This window comes from Scardinius erythrophthalmus (genome assembly GCF_964197995.2).
Source record: "Scardinius erythrophthalmus genome assembly, chromosome: 13".
Classification (NCBI taxonomy): domain Eukaryota; kingdom Metazoa; phylum Chordata; class Actinopteri; order Cypriniformes; family Leuciscidae; genus Scardinius; species Scardinius erythrophthalmus.
In genome coordinates, this window is record NC_138233.1 from 23,992,594 (window position 1) to 24,012,013 (window position 19,420).

The 19,420-nt window shown below is 36.8% G+C and overlaps 2 protein-coding genes across 2 annotated transcripts in view; both read left to right on the top strand.

Annotated features, from left to right (window-relative positions):
• Positions 1 to 2,814, top strand: part of fat2 (FAT atypical cadherin 2) — a 49,778-nt gene extending 46,964 nt beyond the window's left edge. Inside the window, exon 24 of the mRNA XM_081383575.1 lies at positions 758 to 2,814. Coding sequence (XP_081239701.1) covers positions 758 to 1,215 — 458 coding nt within the window. The 3' untranslated portion in view covers positions 1,216 to 2,814. The remainder of the gene's footprint in view (positions 1 to 757) is intronic.
• Positions 2,815 to 9,506: 6,692 nt separating this feature from the next.
• On the top strand, positions 9,507 to 17,719 carry mtnr1al (melatonin receptor type 1A like; the record flags this gene model as incomplete). Its single annotated transcript, XM_081382174.1, has 2 exons — positions 9,507 to 9,693; positions 16,950 to 17,719. 2 exons carry the CDS (start codon positions 9,507 to 9,509, stop codon positions 17,717 to 17,719), a joined length of 957 nt encoding a protein of 318 aa, XP_081238300.1.
• Positions 17,720 to 19,420: the final 1,701 nt, after the last annotated feature.

The following is a 19,420-nucleotide window of genomic DNA, read 5'->3' on the forward strand; positions in this document are numbered from 1 at the left end:
CAACTAACGTGCTATAGCCTCGACAATGGATAATACACATCAGAAGGCATCCTGGTCGTAATTTTAAGGTTAGTTTTATTATATGTCTGGAGCTGCTGAATCTTCCATAGAAGATCGTATGCGTCGGAGTCAAACTTCCGGGTTTGTGTACCCCTCAACGGCGTTCGAGTTTTCAAAATGGCCGCCAGGTGAATAAGGCGAATTGATGCACAAAATATTGGTGTATCAGCTGATAGTGGAGATTTCTTAATATGGTCAATATTGGATTAATATTGGCTCATATTTTGTATGTTTAATTGTGCATGCTTAGTTACCCTGTTTATACATTTAGATTACCATTGCCATCATCGAACTCTCACTAAAAGTGAATCTTTGAAAACATAATTTAATAACTTAACTGTAAATTGCTAACATAATCAGATTAGCAGATCTCATACTGTACAGTATAATGTTGTGATGCCTAAATTCACTTGTAGCATTTAATATTACTGATTTTATTTGTAAGTTTTACAAAGTTACAAGTTTTATTAAACCTACCCCAAACTTTCAGACAAGGCCATTTATTGTCAATCGACCATATCATGAAAATAATGTTTGAGACAGAATTTGAATTACTAGAACACAAGTGCAACAGTCATGTGGTCCGACTAATCGACATAGACCGAACTCATCTACTGCTTGTAGAACTAATCATCAAATCTGTGCAAACCATACCAAAAAGAACAAGTAAACAATTTATAATAATTCTCATTCACAGTGTATCCAGCTGATCCAGACTACTATGGCCGACCCTCCGTTCAAGCGTTCCCCCAGTTTGACATTGTGGAAAGCACCTACTCATCTACTTCCACAGAGTCGCGCAGGAACTCTCGTTTCGGAGGCTTCCCTTTCCCGCTGGACCGGGCCGACCGCCGTGCTCCGTTGCCCCCTTGTTACAGCAACCAGAACTTAGATGACTTCTTGGGGCCGGACGGGCTGCCGCTGCCCAGCTCTCAGTGCCCTAACGAGTACACGGCCATAAGCTACTACCCTACCCAGCACGCTCGCAGCCTGGACAACGTCTCCAGCAGCCATAAGAGGCTCAGTGTGCGTTTGAGCGTGGCACAGCCTTCCTATGCGGACAGCGGCGGATCCACTAGAAGGACCGCTCGTAGTTATACTGGCTCAGACACGGTGGAGAGTGACTACGGCAGCTGTGAGGAGGTCATGTTCTAGGCTACAAAAAGAGGAGTCTGCGATGGATCAAAGGTCCCGTATGATTATAGAGGGGAAGGTTGTCTCGTGCATATAGTATATGAAGCTCACTGGCTAAAAGCCACAGAAGCACTATCAGTATTAATGGTCACTTTCAGGGAAAACAAATACATCTGTGTGAAATGCGACTTTTCTCATTGTTTTGCCCTTTACCAATCTGTAGAATTAATGCATGACCTAAAAAAGTCTACAGTGTGTTATACTGTAAATGCTGTCAGTAGTGTCTAGAGATAATACGCCCTTATCTGTTATTGCGAGTTCAATCGCACCCCGTCCGGGTTTGGTTGGGAAAACTATATTGGTATTAGCACATTTGTTAAATGATTGCATGTCATTATCAGATTGGATGCCAGCTGTGGGACGAATGATTATTCCTGTAAACTTGCTGAGTACTGAGAACTTCCTGTACAAAAAAAAACGAGGTGTGGTGTTCTTTGAGGACAAAAACCAGTGTGCTATGAAATTGGAATCATTTTCAAGCGTGCCATAGTGTAAACGTGTTTATTGATGCAGGGTATATAGAAGCACATCTCACTACAACAAAACAGTAGATTAGTGGTTACATTGAATTGTACAGTCGACTGAAGCAGAGGCTGGTTCCCTGCTGGATCAAAAATTTAGAACACAATGTGAAATATTACATGTATGTTCATGAAATATCAAATATAGTTCCCCCGCAAGTTGACGTGTCACTGGTTGTTAGGAAATTTGGCTGTTCTGTTAAGATGTGTATGAATTGCTGTGTTTGGTGAATAGTAATTTTACATGTGAACTATGCGCTGGCTTTAGCTTCTCATACTGCAGATGTTTTCAGTTTTAAGAGTTCCCAGTGATCCAAGGTATTCAAACAAGGCCATAAGAAATCCCTATGCAGCATTGTATGGCTCGATTATGCTTCTTGACTGTCATAATGCTTACAAATCATTAAAAAGATCAAAAATACTGCCAAAGTATGAAAGAAATTGGATTGATTGAAGAAATGTGTGCGTGTGCATCACAAACAACAGCTGCATTTTATATTCTAAAGCGCTTCTGTCTATGATCTGTGTTCATAACAGTGATATCATCTTTAGTGTTCAACTATTATTACATTTTTTTGTTTGTTTGTTGAGAAGTTATGAATAGGGAATCCCACCACAGCACATCTTATTGGATGCAAAGATGACCTGAATGTGAAAGGCTTTGGAGATTTGTTTATCAGACCGGTGCATGTGTCATCAAATTGTATTGCATGTGCTCAATGAAACCGCTTCCTTCCCTCACTGACTGTAGTGTTTAGTCTGTAATGTTTCAAATGACATAGTGCAGTGTTGATGGACATATTAATGGCAGCTGTTGCAAGTATTTGTTATTCTGATCTGCCGGATGTTTGTGCAGTGGGTGTGGTATGTAGGAATGGATTTTTTTCTTTTTCTTTTTATATTTTGAAAATTCAATGTGGGTTGAACCCCATGTTTAAAATGAGTTCCTCTGTGAGAGAATCTGTGTTGTCTTTGCCATTTCCCATCTCTGTAGAAGATACTATGAACTATATTAAATAAAATTATGTTTAATATACAGAATGCACTGTGTTGTATTTGAATTTACTATATGTGACCCAGGATCACAAAACCAGTCACAAGTCACACAGGTATATTTGTGGCAATAGCCAACAATACATTGTATGGGTCAAATTTGATTTTTCTTTTATGCCAAAAATCATTAGGATATCAAGTAAAGATCATGTTCCATGAAAGATATTTTGTAAATTTCCTACCATAAATATATAAAACATTTATTTTTGTGAGTGAATGCAGCACAATAGCAAACATAAATGGACAACTTTCTCAATTTCTCCATTTTTTTTATTTAGATTTTCAAATAGTTGTATTTTGACCAAATATTGTCCTATCCTAATAAGCCATACATCAATGGAAAGCATATGTATTCAGCTTTCAGGTGGTGTATACATCACAATTTAAAAAAAAATACCCATGGTGACTGGTTTAGTGGTCCAGGGTCACATATTATTACTTAAGGATTCAAAAAGTTTGGAGTCAGTTTGATTATTTATTTTTTTAAACTAATATTCAGCAAGAATGCATTGATCAATTGATCAAAAGTAACAATTAAGACATTTATAATGTTATAAAATATTTCTATTGAAGTTCTTTTCAACTTTCTATTTAATCACAGAATCCTGAATAAAATGTTTGACCGTTTCTGCAAAACAATATTAAGCTGCACAACTATTTTTTAACATTGATGATAATAAATGTTTCTTGAGAGTTAAATCATCGTATTAGAATGATTTCTGAAGGATCATGTGACACTGAAGAGTGAAGACTGGAGTGGATGAGATCCCATCTAATATGCGAACACAATGAAAAAAAAAAATTTAACCTGGCTTTATCCAATACTCAGATTTCGTTTTTTTAAATATATGCAAATTAGTGCACATTTGATTAGATATTGCCTAATTTGCATATTTAAACATTAAATTACAGAAAACTTGTAATACATTTTTTTTTCTCATCTTAATGTAGGTAATCAACTGTGAAAGTTTCATGGTGATATCTGCTAGTTAAAAATTTTACCCTATTCACCTGTAGTGTCTCGCCTTAATTTGCATAAAAAATGAAATCTCAGACAACTTGCAATGGTGTTTTTCTTAGTTATTACGTAATATGGAATACATCACATATCATATATACACTGGGAACATTTAAGAGTGATATTGATTGAATACGTATGTCAATGAAAAATGACACAAATAATGCTTAATTTCACCTTAAAAGTTGGTATTTTAGATATATATATACATAAAAAAGGCAGTGAGCCTCCATTATATCTTTGCTCTGACCCTTGACTATCGATCTAGAAACTTAATTTCCTCATCTTGATTGCCTGCTTACAAAAAAACTTGGGGAAAATGGTCCAACGACTGAGCAAGATAGGCAATTTGGCGGCCATTCTGATATGCAAATTAGAAGGTCAAAAACTCAAAATTTTGCTTGGGAACCAGTTTTTTTGGATTCAGCACCCTTGAAATATGTAAAGTAGGCCGGTTACCAACTTGTACCCATAAATGCTCCTCACTTTCACTTTTTGGGTACATCCCATCTAGACTAACATAGAATAAATGTGTTTAGTACAGGGGCGTAGCACCCCCCACACCCCTTCGCAGAGGGCCCCTGTTACTATGTTTAGTATAATGGAAGAACATAAGCGATCAACACTCAGAGGAGCTGCGACTCAGCTTGCCGTGGGCTTCACAACAACTACTGTAACTCAGCAATTTCACAAGATTTATGTACGAGTGAAAGTGGAGCAGTCCCATAATGTATACTTCTGTCTTCTTGAGGCAGAGGAATTTCCTCATGGCTAAAGAGCCTTTAGGGTTTCGGAAATAAGTGTCAACTAATAAAAATACTGAGTAGCCTACCATAACTCATCTTGAACGTGTTATTCAAGTGAAATGACTTCTCGAACAAAAAAAAAAGTCTTTTTTTTTTCTTTCTTTATCTTGTCCCTGGGGAATTGATTGGATGGTTGTGGTTTGTTATTGGTCGATCTATGTGAGTGACAGGTTGTCCCGCCCTCGCGCCAGAATACACAATAGATTGCAAGAGGGAGGGGAAGTTATTTTAATAGACTATGACAGCACATGAATTAAAAAAAGATGTGCAAGGACAATACAGCAACATTCCATAAAAGATAAGAATTGTCTAATTTGATTTCATGGTGACTTTAATGTCCACAATTAGACGCTGTGAAAAGATTATCAACAACAGTGTGCAGCTGTTCGCACCGTCCCCTTAATGTTCAGTACAAAACTGATCAAGAGACTGTGCGATTCACAGCAGAAGCTCATCCAAGATGAACATTAGCATTAAAGGGTCGCCTCATACAAACCTTTTGTGAACTCGGCTGTGGCCCAAATGTCTGTAATCAGCCCTGCCATTGAGCATTATTCAGATGCCAGTCAACATCCATAAAAAAACACCATTTCACTCACACACACACATACTGGTATGAAGCAGCGATCATGCTGGTCATGCTTTTAAAGGGATACCCTGTGTGTGCCCTGCACACTCACGTAGCATGATAAACAGTCTTATGGGTAATATTCGCTGTTAAATACGGTGCCAGAGTATGAAGGTGCCAGAGACAGACCATATGTTAGGGAAATAATACTTATCTCAGATTTGGAAATTGATAGATGGTGTTCAATCTGCTGTACATGGCATCATGGTTGTACTTACTGTAGTTTCATAAAAAAATTCACATTTTATTCTGAAAAATAAAAATGAACATTTTATCTTCAACACAGAATCATAATATGAAGTAAGTTAGAGTGTATACTCCTACATGCCTTGACACTAGTATGCTCTGTCATAAACTTATCAATAAACCAACCATGAATGACAACCTAAAGGATAAAATATTTATGGACCTGGCAGACTGACAGATGATGAAGCGGTGGAATATATCAGAAAATGCACCATTACTGACAGCTTATTATGAGCCATAAAGCCCTCACCGGAGTTTTTTTTTTTTTTTTAACCAAAACAATACAAACAGATACACCAAAGCAAATATAGGGCTGGAGAATACAAATACCAGACAAATAATAAGTAACACAGCAACACTTTATTTCGAATGTCCACTTTAGACACTCTAATAACTGCAACTACATGTCAACTAACTCTTATTAGAGTTTTAGTACTGTCTGCTTAATATCTACTAACTTTATTGTGATGCTCCTCCAACAGACACTCTACTGACTATAAGCAACTTTGCAACTTTATGTCAACTTATTCTACTGACCCAAACCCCTAAACTAAGAATCTACTATGGTCTACGAATACTCTACTTTAATAAGAGTTAGTTGACATGTAGTTGCAAAGTTAGTTATAGTTAGAATGTCTAAAGTGGGCCATCAAAATAAAGTGTAACTAAATAATCCAACTTACAAAAAATAAAAAATAAATGCATAGTAAAAGAGGAAACCAATAAAGAAACAAACAAAACAAAACAAAAAAGGCGTGAAAATGCAAAGTAGTGAAAGTATGGTCTTATTGATCTTCTTTATATAATTCCAATCTAGTAGATTTGATCTGATACATAGAGGAAACACAAAGAAAAAAAAAATAGACACACACACACACTATATATATATGTATATATATATATATATATATATATATATATATATATATATATATATATATATATATATATATATATATATTTTTTTTTTTTTTTTTTTTTTTTTTTTTTTTTTTTAAATGACACCGTTGTAATGGAACAATCGCTGGATGATTTTTGCATTCATGAAATGTAAAAAGTCAATGAAATAAAGCAAGGAATGGCACTGCTTTTGCTAAAGTTGTGTCCTGTTTTGTGTCCATGCTTTGGTAAATCCTAATTATGACATAGTTTAAATTATGACATAGAAAGTCAAACTAATGACATGCTAAGACACAATTATGGCATAAAAAGTCAAAATTATGACCAATTATGGCATAATGTCAAAAATATGAAGTCATTGTTATGACATAAATATTCAAAATGATGGCACAATTATGATACATTTTTCCCCATTGAAAATAATAGTTTTTATAGGGAACAACGTAATATATATATATATATATATATATATATATATATATATATATATATATATATATATATATATATATATATATATATAGGCATATATAGGCATACATATATATATAGGCCTATATATATAGTTAATTTTTGTAGTTTCAATATTATGAGTTGCTACAATAGGCTACAGTAAGCATTAAAGGTAGGGTAGGTCAGAATTGTCTAAAAAATCTTTTATTCAAATTTGTTTAAACTGTCTTTATATACCAATACATAATTAAAATGAAAGTACTCTGAAATAGAGAGTATACAAAATTGAGTGACTCTAGTGTATTTAATCTTCAATAAACACAGCTCATTAATTCCATTCACTCCCACTTAAAATCAGCCAGTAATAGCGGCGGTAGTCATGGCAACGGAGAGTGACAGTCGCGCAAGCCAATCACTCGTTTCGTCCCGGTAGGAATTAATGAGCTGTGTTTTTTGAAGATTAAATACACTAGTCACTCAATTTTTATACTCTCTTTTTCAAAGTACTTACATTTTAATTATGTATTGGTATATAAAGACAGTTTAAGCCAATTTGAAAAAAAGTTCTTTAGACAATTCTTACCTTCCCAACCTTTAAAGGAGAACTCCGGTCAATTTTAACATTGAGCTCATTTTTTTGTAAATTTGGAGTGCTGTCAGTATAGAACAACGACAAAAATCGGTGTTGCCTACACCGAGTTATCCTCTTTTTAAAATTTGCACCCTGTTGACTTCAATGGGGCAAGTTTTGAACCTGCTTTTAGCCTCTTAACATCCTTGATGTGTCATTACAAGTGCACAGCTAATGTGAGTGATTCCTTCAGAGTGAACACGGGTGAATCTGACTGCAGTAGATGTGCAAGATATGAATAAAAATTATGTTATTTCAGCCAGCGCACATACCTGTATTTACTTCCTGTTTTCGGTTCGAAGTCCATAGTAATCGATTGTCGAGTTTGCGCGGTCAAAGAGGATAACACGGTGTAGGCAACACCGATTTTTGTCGTTGTTCTCTGTATTGACAGCACTCCAAATTTACAAAAAAAATGAGCTCAATGTTAAAATTGACCGGAGTTCTCCTTTAATGTAGATCCCCTATAATGATAATGCGTTAAACACTGAGAATAGCATTCCAAATCTACTGTTTAATACACTGCATTAAAAATAAAAAATAAAATAATAAAATCAGGCTACATGTATAATACGTGCTTTATTACTTTCATCCAACGCTATCTCACGACCAATTCGTACGAATTCGTACGAATGATAAAAAGTTGGCTAATTCGTACTAATTCGTACGACCTAGCTCGTACGAATTTGTACGATTTGTCTAAACCCACGTGATGGGTAGGTTTAGGGGCGGGGTCAGGGGTAGGTCATTCGTATGAATTCACACGAATTGGCCAATTCGTAAAATATACAGAAACATAACTGTGATAATGATTCAGAAGTTGTCATCGTCACACACGACACTTGATTGACTGGCAGCTGGAGATGCCTCTTTACCGGCAGGTGCCATCCCTGCAGCTGGAGATGCCATCAGAAGTCCCGCTGAGAGTTGCCGCGATTTAGACTTTCTATCATGTCGTGCAGCATAGATTGCGGCAGCATTAACAGTGGTCATTTCCAGACGATACACTTTTACCCCAGCACTTTTGTTATTAGCCTATTTGATGTTTGCAACTCAGAAATTTCAATACATTGAGGTTGAAAACACTGTTTGTGAAGTTGCTTCAGATATAGTTTCCATGAGCGCTGTTTTCTTTGGCAGCGCGCGGATATGTTTAAATATTCGGATGTGATCCAGATGCCGCGGCACCGGCAAGTGCCAGAGAAAGTCATGGCATGCCGTCCGATGCCCCATTTTGCGCTTTCTCAACATTTATAGGGCAGCTTTAAGGGTCAGACCGACCCCTCCCCACATAAATCGCATTGTGGTTATAGTATTCTCTCGTGTACACCTGCTAATTGGGATACGACAGAGCTTTAACTGCGCTCTCCAGGCTGGTGTCACCAGCTGCCCTCACATGATCAGCACGAGCATCCTCAGCAGCATCCAGCTTCACACGAAGGCAACACAAGTCAGAACACATGCGGATATAAATGAGACAGGTCTCTGGATCTCCAACTGCGTCTGACGATGTGATAACTTTTGAAGTTTGTTTTTATTTATTAGCCTTTTTTTCTTGGCGACTTTGGAAGCAGCATTGTGAATGAGGGACGCACGGTTAAGAAATGAATGAATGAACACGACTTGTATTTCATGTGCACATAAATCAGATTTATGAATGGGCATCTTGACAAGCACAGCGCGCTTCATAAGTTGTCATGATCTACCGAAGAGACGCTGGATTACAAATGTACCTCTTGTCAAGCGGGATTGTCTAAAAACGAGTCTGAATCACCGCATGTTTATTTGACACGGTACTATTTTCTTTGATTCACGAATTTATAACTGCTTTCCATTTTATCAACTCGAAATATTTTTATGGCAGCTGTAAGAGCGCACAACTGAACTGGAGCACTACCCGCAGCAGCTCGGTGTCTGGATGCGCCCGTTGCGCGGAAGATACCCGTGGCACGGAGGACTGGACCCCTCACCGCTGCCCTGTAATGATGAATTGAGGATGGTGGAGGGAACGGACGCCCCTTTGAGAAACATTTCGACAGGAAATCGGGACAGCAAGTACCTCTCTTTCCCCTGGGTGGTGACTTTACTCTCCAGTGTTCTGATCACTACTATTATAGTAGATGTTCTGGGCAACCTGTTGGTCATTGTATCAGTCTTCAGAAACAGAAAGCTCAGGAAGGCAGGTAAATGTCTTCATCTCTATCATGTTGACAGTTTATTTATTTGTGTTTTATTGGCAATAAGCTTCTGAGGTAACATTAGATCGACTGATATCTCTGATTGATCAAGAATTTTTAAAATGGTTTTATTTCCGATAGAGTTGCAAATAAATAAGCATTAGTCTAAAAAAAACAAAAAAACAACAACATTATGAATATTTATTATTATCACCTATGCTGGTCTTTAAACCTGACCAACTAATAAAAATGCCTAAAATCCCTCTAAGACAAGACAACAGAGCAGTCTGACCAGTAAGACTAGCAAACCAAATGGCTGTTTTTTCCCCTGCAGTTATTATTTTTCATCTTTTTAATGTTCTTCTTCTTCTTAATAATAATAAATGTTTTCCAGCTGAGTCAATTATTATTAATTCATCTTTTTCAACTCCTTCTTAATACTACTACTACAAATATTACTACCAACATCAACAACAATAATAGGTTAATAATAATAATGCAATACTAATAATATTTATGCACAATTGTCTTGCGAGCTAAATTGTCACAACTTTTCATCATTGTTTTGGCTGTTTAACTGTTAAACTTTATTGAGAATGAACGAAAAACAATTAATTATGCAAACAACAATTTGCACAACAAACTGTGATCACCATCATTTCCCATTGTGTCAAAGGGTGATATTTATTCACTGACCTGATATTAATAACTGCCTATCAGTCTCATTCTTTTGTTTTTAAAGAATCAGACACAGAGTAATGGACTCTTCAATGATTTCCAGACCATTATGATCACATGAGGCGTCAAACTGAAAAGACAAAAGCATGGTGTTATCAGCTGCTCTATGGATGCCTCCTTCTGCTTTGCTAACACTCTCAGTTTTAGTGGCGTGAGTTGCAACATCTCAATCTACCTCCGGCCACTGGTCTTATCTCATGAACACAGCACAGCCTGACCTTTTCCTTAGGAGATTTAAACTTAAAGTGTTTCTAATGTGCAGTCATTTTGTCTGACCAACTAATGATTGGCCTTTAAAAGATACAACCAGTGAGAAACTTTGGATGATCTTTTCTAATGATATCTTTTTCTTTTTTCATTTTTCTTCCATGAGAAATAAAGTTTCAAACAGAGCTTGAAACGGAGAAACCTGCTAACCAGACACATATAGATCTTATAATTATCTGGCTAATGCAACACGTGCAGTGTTTTAGATAACTAAATAGTTCCACACAGAAATATTCTTTTATGTGATGTTTATTTCTGTTGATTAGACTCCCTGAAGGAATTATACTAAACAAACTGTGGTTTGTATTGTCAATGTTTCCTCTATATGAAGCCATTAACACCATTTTAATGCTGGAGTTGGCAGTGAGAGGGGTTCATGAACTGCTGACACACCCCCAGTAATTAGATATCTAGTGTTTTGCTGCAATGTGATGTCTGTGTTTGTTTAGAGATACCATCACATTATTTGCACCTCATATGATCTATTGGTGAATCTCTCTCTCTCTCTCTCTCTCTCTCTCTCTCTTTTCTTTCGTAGCCTTGACATAAGTACACTGCAAAACAACATTTTCTGAAGCTGTACTTTTCTCGCCCACTTGATGCTCAGTGAGGGCAGATCCATTATAAATAGTGGATCTGGATCAAAGCTAATATGTGATAAATGTGATTATTTATTCCATCACAGGTCCTGACATTTCAGACTGAGTCATGCACAAGTGACAAATTCAATTTGTGTCCCATTTCCATTTTCATCAATAGCCAAAAATGTATTTATAGCTCACAAATTCAAAATATTCTTGACCTCAATTCTTGTGACACTGAATTCGTCATCTTTATTTAAATAGCAGACAGGGGTGCGTTTCCCAAAAGCGTTGTTAGCCAACTATGGTCTCAAGTTCTGTCGTTACCAGCATAGTTGAACGATTTGGTGTTTCCCGAAACCATAGTTCCAACGAACATTCGTGAACAGCGTCACAAACTTACACGGTTGGTACTACAGCTCTCGTAGCTCTCTTCAATTAATACATTTTAGCGTGTCAACAATCAGCACTGTTTTTGAAGAGTGTGCATGTGCATAAATGCATAAGGGAATCCCAGAGTATGAAGTATGAGGGAAAAACAACAGGGAACAAAAACAATGAAGTAGCCCTCAGTTCACTACAGCAGCAAGCATATCAGAGGAGTTATGTTGTGGAGAAAGCTGCTGACTGAACTACATACATACTGCATGATAACATCATTTAAAAATTAACCGCCTTTTATTGTTTATGTAAATTAAATACCAAGTACTGTCATGAAACACTAGATGGCGCAGGCTGATAGATCCAGCTCCACCTGTATAGATCTGCTACGGCTAATTTCATACATGCTATTTGTGCAGCAGTAGCATGTCTTACATGCTCAGTACTTGCTCAGCAGCAGTAGCAGCAGCATAACAGATCTATTCCACCAAGACCAAATACATTAACAATGTCATATCCATTACCATGCTAAACTCTTACTAGAGTTGTCATGGTAGAACTATAATAATGTTACATAAATTGGTCATTTTCGGAGCAGCTAGCAATAGCAAGTTAGCTTTGAAAGCATGCGATCCCACCCTCCCTTCAGAGCGTCTCCAAAGCCACGCCTCCTTCAAAACACATGATCGAACACAGCAGAGTCTGCAAAGCGTCACGGGAGGAGAAACGGCGTTAAACTACCTCATGTCTCAAAGCACATAACAATACAATAATATTGAACATAAACAGCTTAAAGAGCACTGACCTGTACCACCTGACTGCTGCAGATTTATTTAGGCGATGATAGTGTTGCCATTGAGAGGCATACATTTAAAGGATTAGTTCACTTTTAAAAAAAACTTTTGCTGATAATTTACTCACCCCCATGTCATCCAAGATGTCCAAGTCTTTCTTTCTTCAGTCGAAAAGAAATTAAGGTTTTTGATGAAAACATTCCAGGATTTCCCCCTATATAATGGACTCCAATGGGACCCAAACAGTTCAAGGTTCAAATGACAGTTTCAGTGCAGCTTCAAAGGGCTTTAAATGATACCAGACGATGAATAAGGGTCTTATCTAGCAAAACGATCGGTCATTTAAAAAATAAATAAAAAAGTTTAAGTTTTATAAGCACAAATGCTCGCCTTGCTCTGTTCTGTGATGCGCGTTCGCGACGTCACATAATACGCAATTACGTTGAAAAGGTCACGCTTGAAAAATTTCTGTCCTGAAGAAAATTTTCTTTTAGGCTTTTTAATATTAATAATATTAAAATAAACTGACACAAATACATTTGAATATGTGTATATGGTCCTCCTTCCGCACATTTGTAAACACGTCAAGCGTGACTTTTTCAACGTAATTGTGTATTACGTGACGTCACAAACTCGCATCACAGAACAGAGAAAGGCGAGCATTTGTGCTTATAAAACTTAAACTTTTTTATTTATTTTTGAAATGACCGATCGTTTTGCTAGATAAGACCCTTATTCATCGTCTGGTATCGTTTAAAGCCCTTTGAAGCTGCACTGAAACTGTCAATTGGACCTTGAACCGTTTGGGTCCCATTGAAGTCCATAATATGGGGAAAAATCCTGGAATGTTTTCATCAAAATCCTTAATTTCTTTTCGACTGAAGAAAGAAAGACATGGACATCTTGGATAACATGGGGGTGAGTAAATTATCAGCAAAAGTTTTTTTAAAAGTGAACTAATCCTTTAAGTAACAAACCGCTTCGAGTATAACGTCACTGGTATCCATTTCTTCCAAATTACAGTAGTTATGGCGTGAATGCAGCATAAGCTCGTTGTGTTGGTTCCGGAGGAGCTGTAAAAGGTGGTTGCTGTTTCGGTTGCGGTGCTCGGTGACTGGCGTCTGTCTAACTCACAGCATGAAACGCACTGATGACGCGTGATGTCTGCGTGAGCAGGTGCACGGAGGTATAGAAATATTTTATGGTCCCACACCTTCCACAGACGATATACATATAAATACTTGTAGACCACTTAACATAGTGATTGCTATCAGAATGTGAAGAGACTTTCAACCAGCATGACAAAAAGAAAATTCTGGAACAAATATGTCTACCCTGCCTTTAATTGCAATCTGGCATCGATTAATTAGCAGAAGTTATTACTCCACCACCTGCAAATGATGCCATTAACAACAGTCCTATATTGTTGAACTAACGTGGTTCAAATGACAAATGACAAGTTCAAATGGTGGATAAACAGTGATTTACGTCGCTGTACGGGAAACACAATTCAGTTCAGTGTAATAAAGTAAAGTTCACAAATTTTAAAACAAGTTAAATTCAGCTACTGTAGACAAGATAACAGAATTGTTATTCAGCTTAAGTCAGTTGATTCAGTTCAGTTCAATAACAGGGTCAATGTTGCAAAATTCATCAATTATGAAACAAATTCAATCTGAGCTGTAAAGAAGCTCTACAGAAGACAATAGTGTCATCATCCAGCTCAGTTCAGTTCAAATTTCTTTTCTCATTCAACAGTGTCAGTACAGTAAAACTGATATATTACTGAATATGAAGTGTCTTTTAATCCCCAACTAAGCAAGCAAAAGGCAACTGTGGCAAGGAACCCAAACTCCATCAGGTAACAGAAAACATGGACCACAGAAAGTACCTTCACGACAGCAAAGTTCATATGAAGAACAATCCAGTCCATCAAAAATCACACACATCCATCAGTAAAAAGTCTATACTTTGATCACCTACAGTAACTCAACACGCAGAACAACAACGCTGCAAGCTTGTTTCAGAATGACAGCCTTTAGGCATTAATTTACATGTGTCCTGTCATCACAGATATCTGTTGAGCAAGTCAAGCTGATCTGTGAAGTAATTGTGTTAGTGCTACCTGCGCAACACAGAAAAACTTCATCGTGTCTTCATATCATTTGACACCTTTGTAAATACATACACTTTTCCTCATCACTGGATTTGAATATCTGGAGTCAATCATGCAAACCTGTCCCCAATTTCTGCACTGTGATGACTGAGGAGAAGACCATTAACATGTTCAGAAAACTGAGCTAAGCTCTACCTCAATACGAAACAATAAAGTAACAACTACTGCTCTCATTAGTTGCTGATTGATTGAGTTGACAAGCAGAAGATATGGCACTCTGGTTTGAGCAATTTAGAAAACACCTGAAAGTAAACTAAAATGTCAAAAATGTTACATATGATACCGGCATAGGAGGGTTAACATCATTTGCAACAACTGCGTCATTCACGTATGAGCCCTGCCGACACGTAGGAGATTAGCGCAGATGTGAGGCGTGCTTGATAATTCAAAGAATTCAATTCATTGCCTCCAGTCACAGATGTGGATGCAGAAGTCAAAGCAGCACTTGTTTAATGGAGCATCTAGTACCTGGAGTGTTGAAAGGTGCCTTTTAAATAGATATTGAAATTCAAAATAAAGCAATTTCATTACTGAATAATTTATTATGAAAGTCAACCCCCATAAGTGATGCCACACTAGCACTAACTATAAAAAACGAATGTGCTCAAAGTGCTCTACAGGCATGGACAACTTTTTATTGTTTAATTAGATTTTATAAGCCTGTTAATGTAGTTACACAGAACTAGCAAATCCTTTCATTAAAGAAGAAAGGCCAATCATTGGTCTTATAATGTGTACCATCATTAGCTACATGAGCTACAGTGTAATGGAGTATGAAGACATTGCTCAAACATTTCAAGATCCAATTATACTGTGTAGGTCATTGTTTGAAACCCCTGGATTTGTCTACACACAGTTTAATATTGATATTTACTGCACATAAGGTTTGTTTGTGACTCATTTCAAGCACGTCTATTTGTTTTGGGCTTATCACACAGATTGGGTTTTGAAGTTCGTGCAAAGAATGATAATCCACACATGAAAGGTAACATGGCTGTTAATTTCAGTCGCACAACAGACGCCAACAAGAGATTTTACCATCCTAGTGTAAGACTGTTAATGCTAAATGAGATGATTTGTATGATTACAAGCTTTTTCACGAGTTCAGTCAGGTGTTCTGCGGTTCCTCTATTGCATTACAGTCAGGCCTGAAACATACTCTAGGCAAGTATTTGAATGCAAAGTAACTTTGCATGCTTGATTTAATGAGTCATTGCATGTTGAAATTAGTCTATAACCACCTGGATAAAATAATCTCAGTGGCATGAATACGCAATTTGAAATCTGCTATCTTTGCTCACAGATGCTTACTTATACTTTGAGCATGAGCCAATCATGCCTTGCAGCAAATTATTCGGAATGTTTTTTTTCAATTAAAAAGTCTGAATTTAAGGCTTTTTGGGTCCAGATGGTTAAGTGCGCAAAACTCACAAACATGCTAACATGGCTTTAAAACAACATGGATTGTAAAAAAACACTATACAAATAAAAAACTGACAATCCTTGCGTTTTTAGTGTTTCCACAATGGGCGCTATAGCGAGAAGTAGTGTACATTGTCCTCTTCTACTGTCATTGCAGTGTCACGCAAGATCCTATTGCACAGGATCCAATGACTGAGGCCATTTTGAATGCATATTTATCCAGATTAGAAAGAATATAAATCACTTTATGGTGTATTATTCTTAATCATGAGATTTATGCTTTTAAATTACACATCACATCACATTATACCCACAGCCCAACAAAGGACAAGTGTTTTGGAGAATGGATGGATGAACACATTAGTAAACCTAAAAATGGTCAAATTAAACATTTCACTTTTTTGAACGTTAGACTACTAGCTTAGCTATTTTTAATAGCTAAAACTAAATATAATTACACACTATGTTTTTGCAGGAATTGGGGATTAGGTGGAAATGAGAATATAGGATTCTGAGGGGGAAATGATATTGCCAACACTCTCTCTTGTATTGGTGAATTGTTGGTGAATTCTCTCATTCATTTGTTTTCACATGATCTGCTGACACCCCACTGAAATCGCAAGTTTCTGTGCAAATCACATTGTGCGAATTCATTCGAAATTGCCACCAGTTGCGTTTTCTCATGAGATCAGGTTGAATCTTGCATAACCGTGAAGCTACTGTTCATAGCTAGCGATCTGTTTTTTGAAGGCCCATTTGCAACGTGTTGTCTAGACATTTCCTTCTATGCTTGAGTTTGTTTCTTGGCCTATTTGTGATATTCTAGAAGAGAATGAAAAGAAAACTCCACACGAAATATCTGTACACCCTGTTTTCAGTGATCTTTTTCTCTCGTCCTTACAGGCAATGCATTTGTGGTGAGTTTGGCAATAGCAGACCTGGTAGTAGCCATCTACCCCTACCCACTCGTCCTAACGGCCATCTTCCATGACCGCTGGATCGCTGGCGATATTCACTGCCAAATCAGTGGCTTCCTCATGGGGCTCAGCGTGATCGGCTCTATTTTCAACATCACAGGTATCGCCATCAACCGCTACTGCTATATCTGCCACAGCCTTAAGTACGACAAGCTCTTCTCCAACAAGAATACAGTATGCTACGTGGTGCTGGTCTGGGCGCTGACCGTCCTGGCAATCGTCCCCAATTGGTTTGTGGAGTCTCTGAAGTACGACCCACGCGTCTACTCGTGCACCTTCGCCCAATCAGTGAGCTCGCTTTACACCATTACGGTGGTGGTGGTACACTTCATTCTGCCCATCGGCATCGTCACATACTGCTACCTGCGCATCTGGATCCTCGTCATACAGGTCCGCAGACGGGTCAAGCCCGACAGTCGGCCCAAGATCAAGCCTCATGACTTCCGGAACTTTCTCACCATGTTTGTGGTGTTTGTGCTGTTCGCTGTCTGCTGGGCTCCGTTGAACCTTATAGGCCTGGCGGTCGCGATCCACCCTAGACTGGGTCAAGATATACCAGAATGGCTCTTCACGGCCAGCTACTTCATGGCATACTTCAACAGCTGCCTAAATGGTGTTATATATGGGGTGCTAAACCACAACTTTCGAAAAGAGTATAAAAGGATTGTACTTGCTATTTTCAAGTTTAATTGTTGAGTTATGCACAATGAGACAAGCACTGTCATTCTTAAAATTTGTAAGTTATTTAAACGTTTTTCAAAAGTCAATGATGCATCTTTTGTCATTTTGTTTAAATTTTGTTATACCAAATATGGACATTTTGAGTCGCTGTATGTACATTCTTAAATTTGCACAGTTTGAACTTGAGTTTCTTGTTTACATTATCGTATACACAATCATTTCTTATTTAAATATTTCATTGGCACCTAAATGTAAAAGATGGTGCCACAAAACTAAGCAAAACCTCTGATAATGTTCATTCGAAAAACGATTTAAATTAAAATATTGCTTGTTTTGATTTAAAATCGAGATAATTCAAATGCCTAAAAATTTAATGTTTAAATATAATACATTTAAAAAAAAATCTGAAATGCTATTTCTTTTAAACATGTGATTTTTAATTTCAGCATTATTGTCCTGATCATGGTGTCTCATTATATTTGATATTTAATATTTTGATTACATTGTAGAAAGATCTAACAAAACAATTAGTGAATATTTGAAATGCTAATGGAGCATGTCGAACGAGTTATTAGGAGGCATGTTGAGAGGATTTTCAGGTTATATTCAAGTTTATAATGAAACTTAAATGTACATATCATTTAATCAAAATTTAATTAACTTAATTATATCAATTTTAATAAGGTGACAGAAGTCCCATATTTAGAGAGACTTGGTATAATTATTTTTTTAATAAGAAAATATATCTATGTTATGAATGAATTCAATTAAAGAGGATGTAGGATATCTGAGATTTTGATAGATAACATTTGAGAGCATATTGTAGCTGAAGGAAGAGGGTTATGCTAAATTAAATTACTTTATTATATGATACCTCAATTACAAAAAATAATGTTTGATGTATTCTAAATTATTTTAAACAAATATATTAACACAAATTAACTGATAAAAATTATATCATATTATTACAAAATCATATTATTGCCTGTTTCTGGCTAAAACAAAGAAAATGGATTACAAGTGGGAAGTTATAGCAGTTTATCAGTTCACAATAATAACATAGTTCATAATGCAAAAGGAATATAGAGTGTTGCATTGGAAATCACTTCCATGCGTCCTTTTTTTGCGTGTTAAGGTGGTTGTTGAAAATCATAAGTGGAATGCTGTGTTATTTGAAATCCCCACTCTGCACATTTTTCTGAACAAATATTTATTAAACAATCACATTTTTATATGTAGACATTCCTATAAATGTCATTGGAATCTGAGCTCTGCATTCATTCTCAGTCCAACGTTTAATAGTAATACGTCCTGATAAAATCTGATCACTGTGACTAAGAAAATATAAGAAATATTCACAGCACTGTGGGCAAAGGAAGGGAAGGACTTAGAAGTAAATAAACCTTTTCTGATATGTGGTTGAGAAGCACATGCTTGGCAAAACATATCTCTCAACAACCTCGAGAGTAAACAATAAATACAAGTCCACGCACCTTAGAAATGAACACTTTCCCAGGGCAGTTTTCTTCATAGTGTGCTTCCAGTCATCATTAACCATTCAAAGCAGGTTCAGCAGAAGTAAAGTATAGATCTCTGACAGGGAGCTTTGTGGGTCAGCGAGGGCATATAGCTTGTAGATGGTAGATTTATGCCTCAGGGTTTCAGAATAAAATAGGGAAATGTCACACAGATGCTGAAGCTCACAGAAAGCTCAAA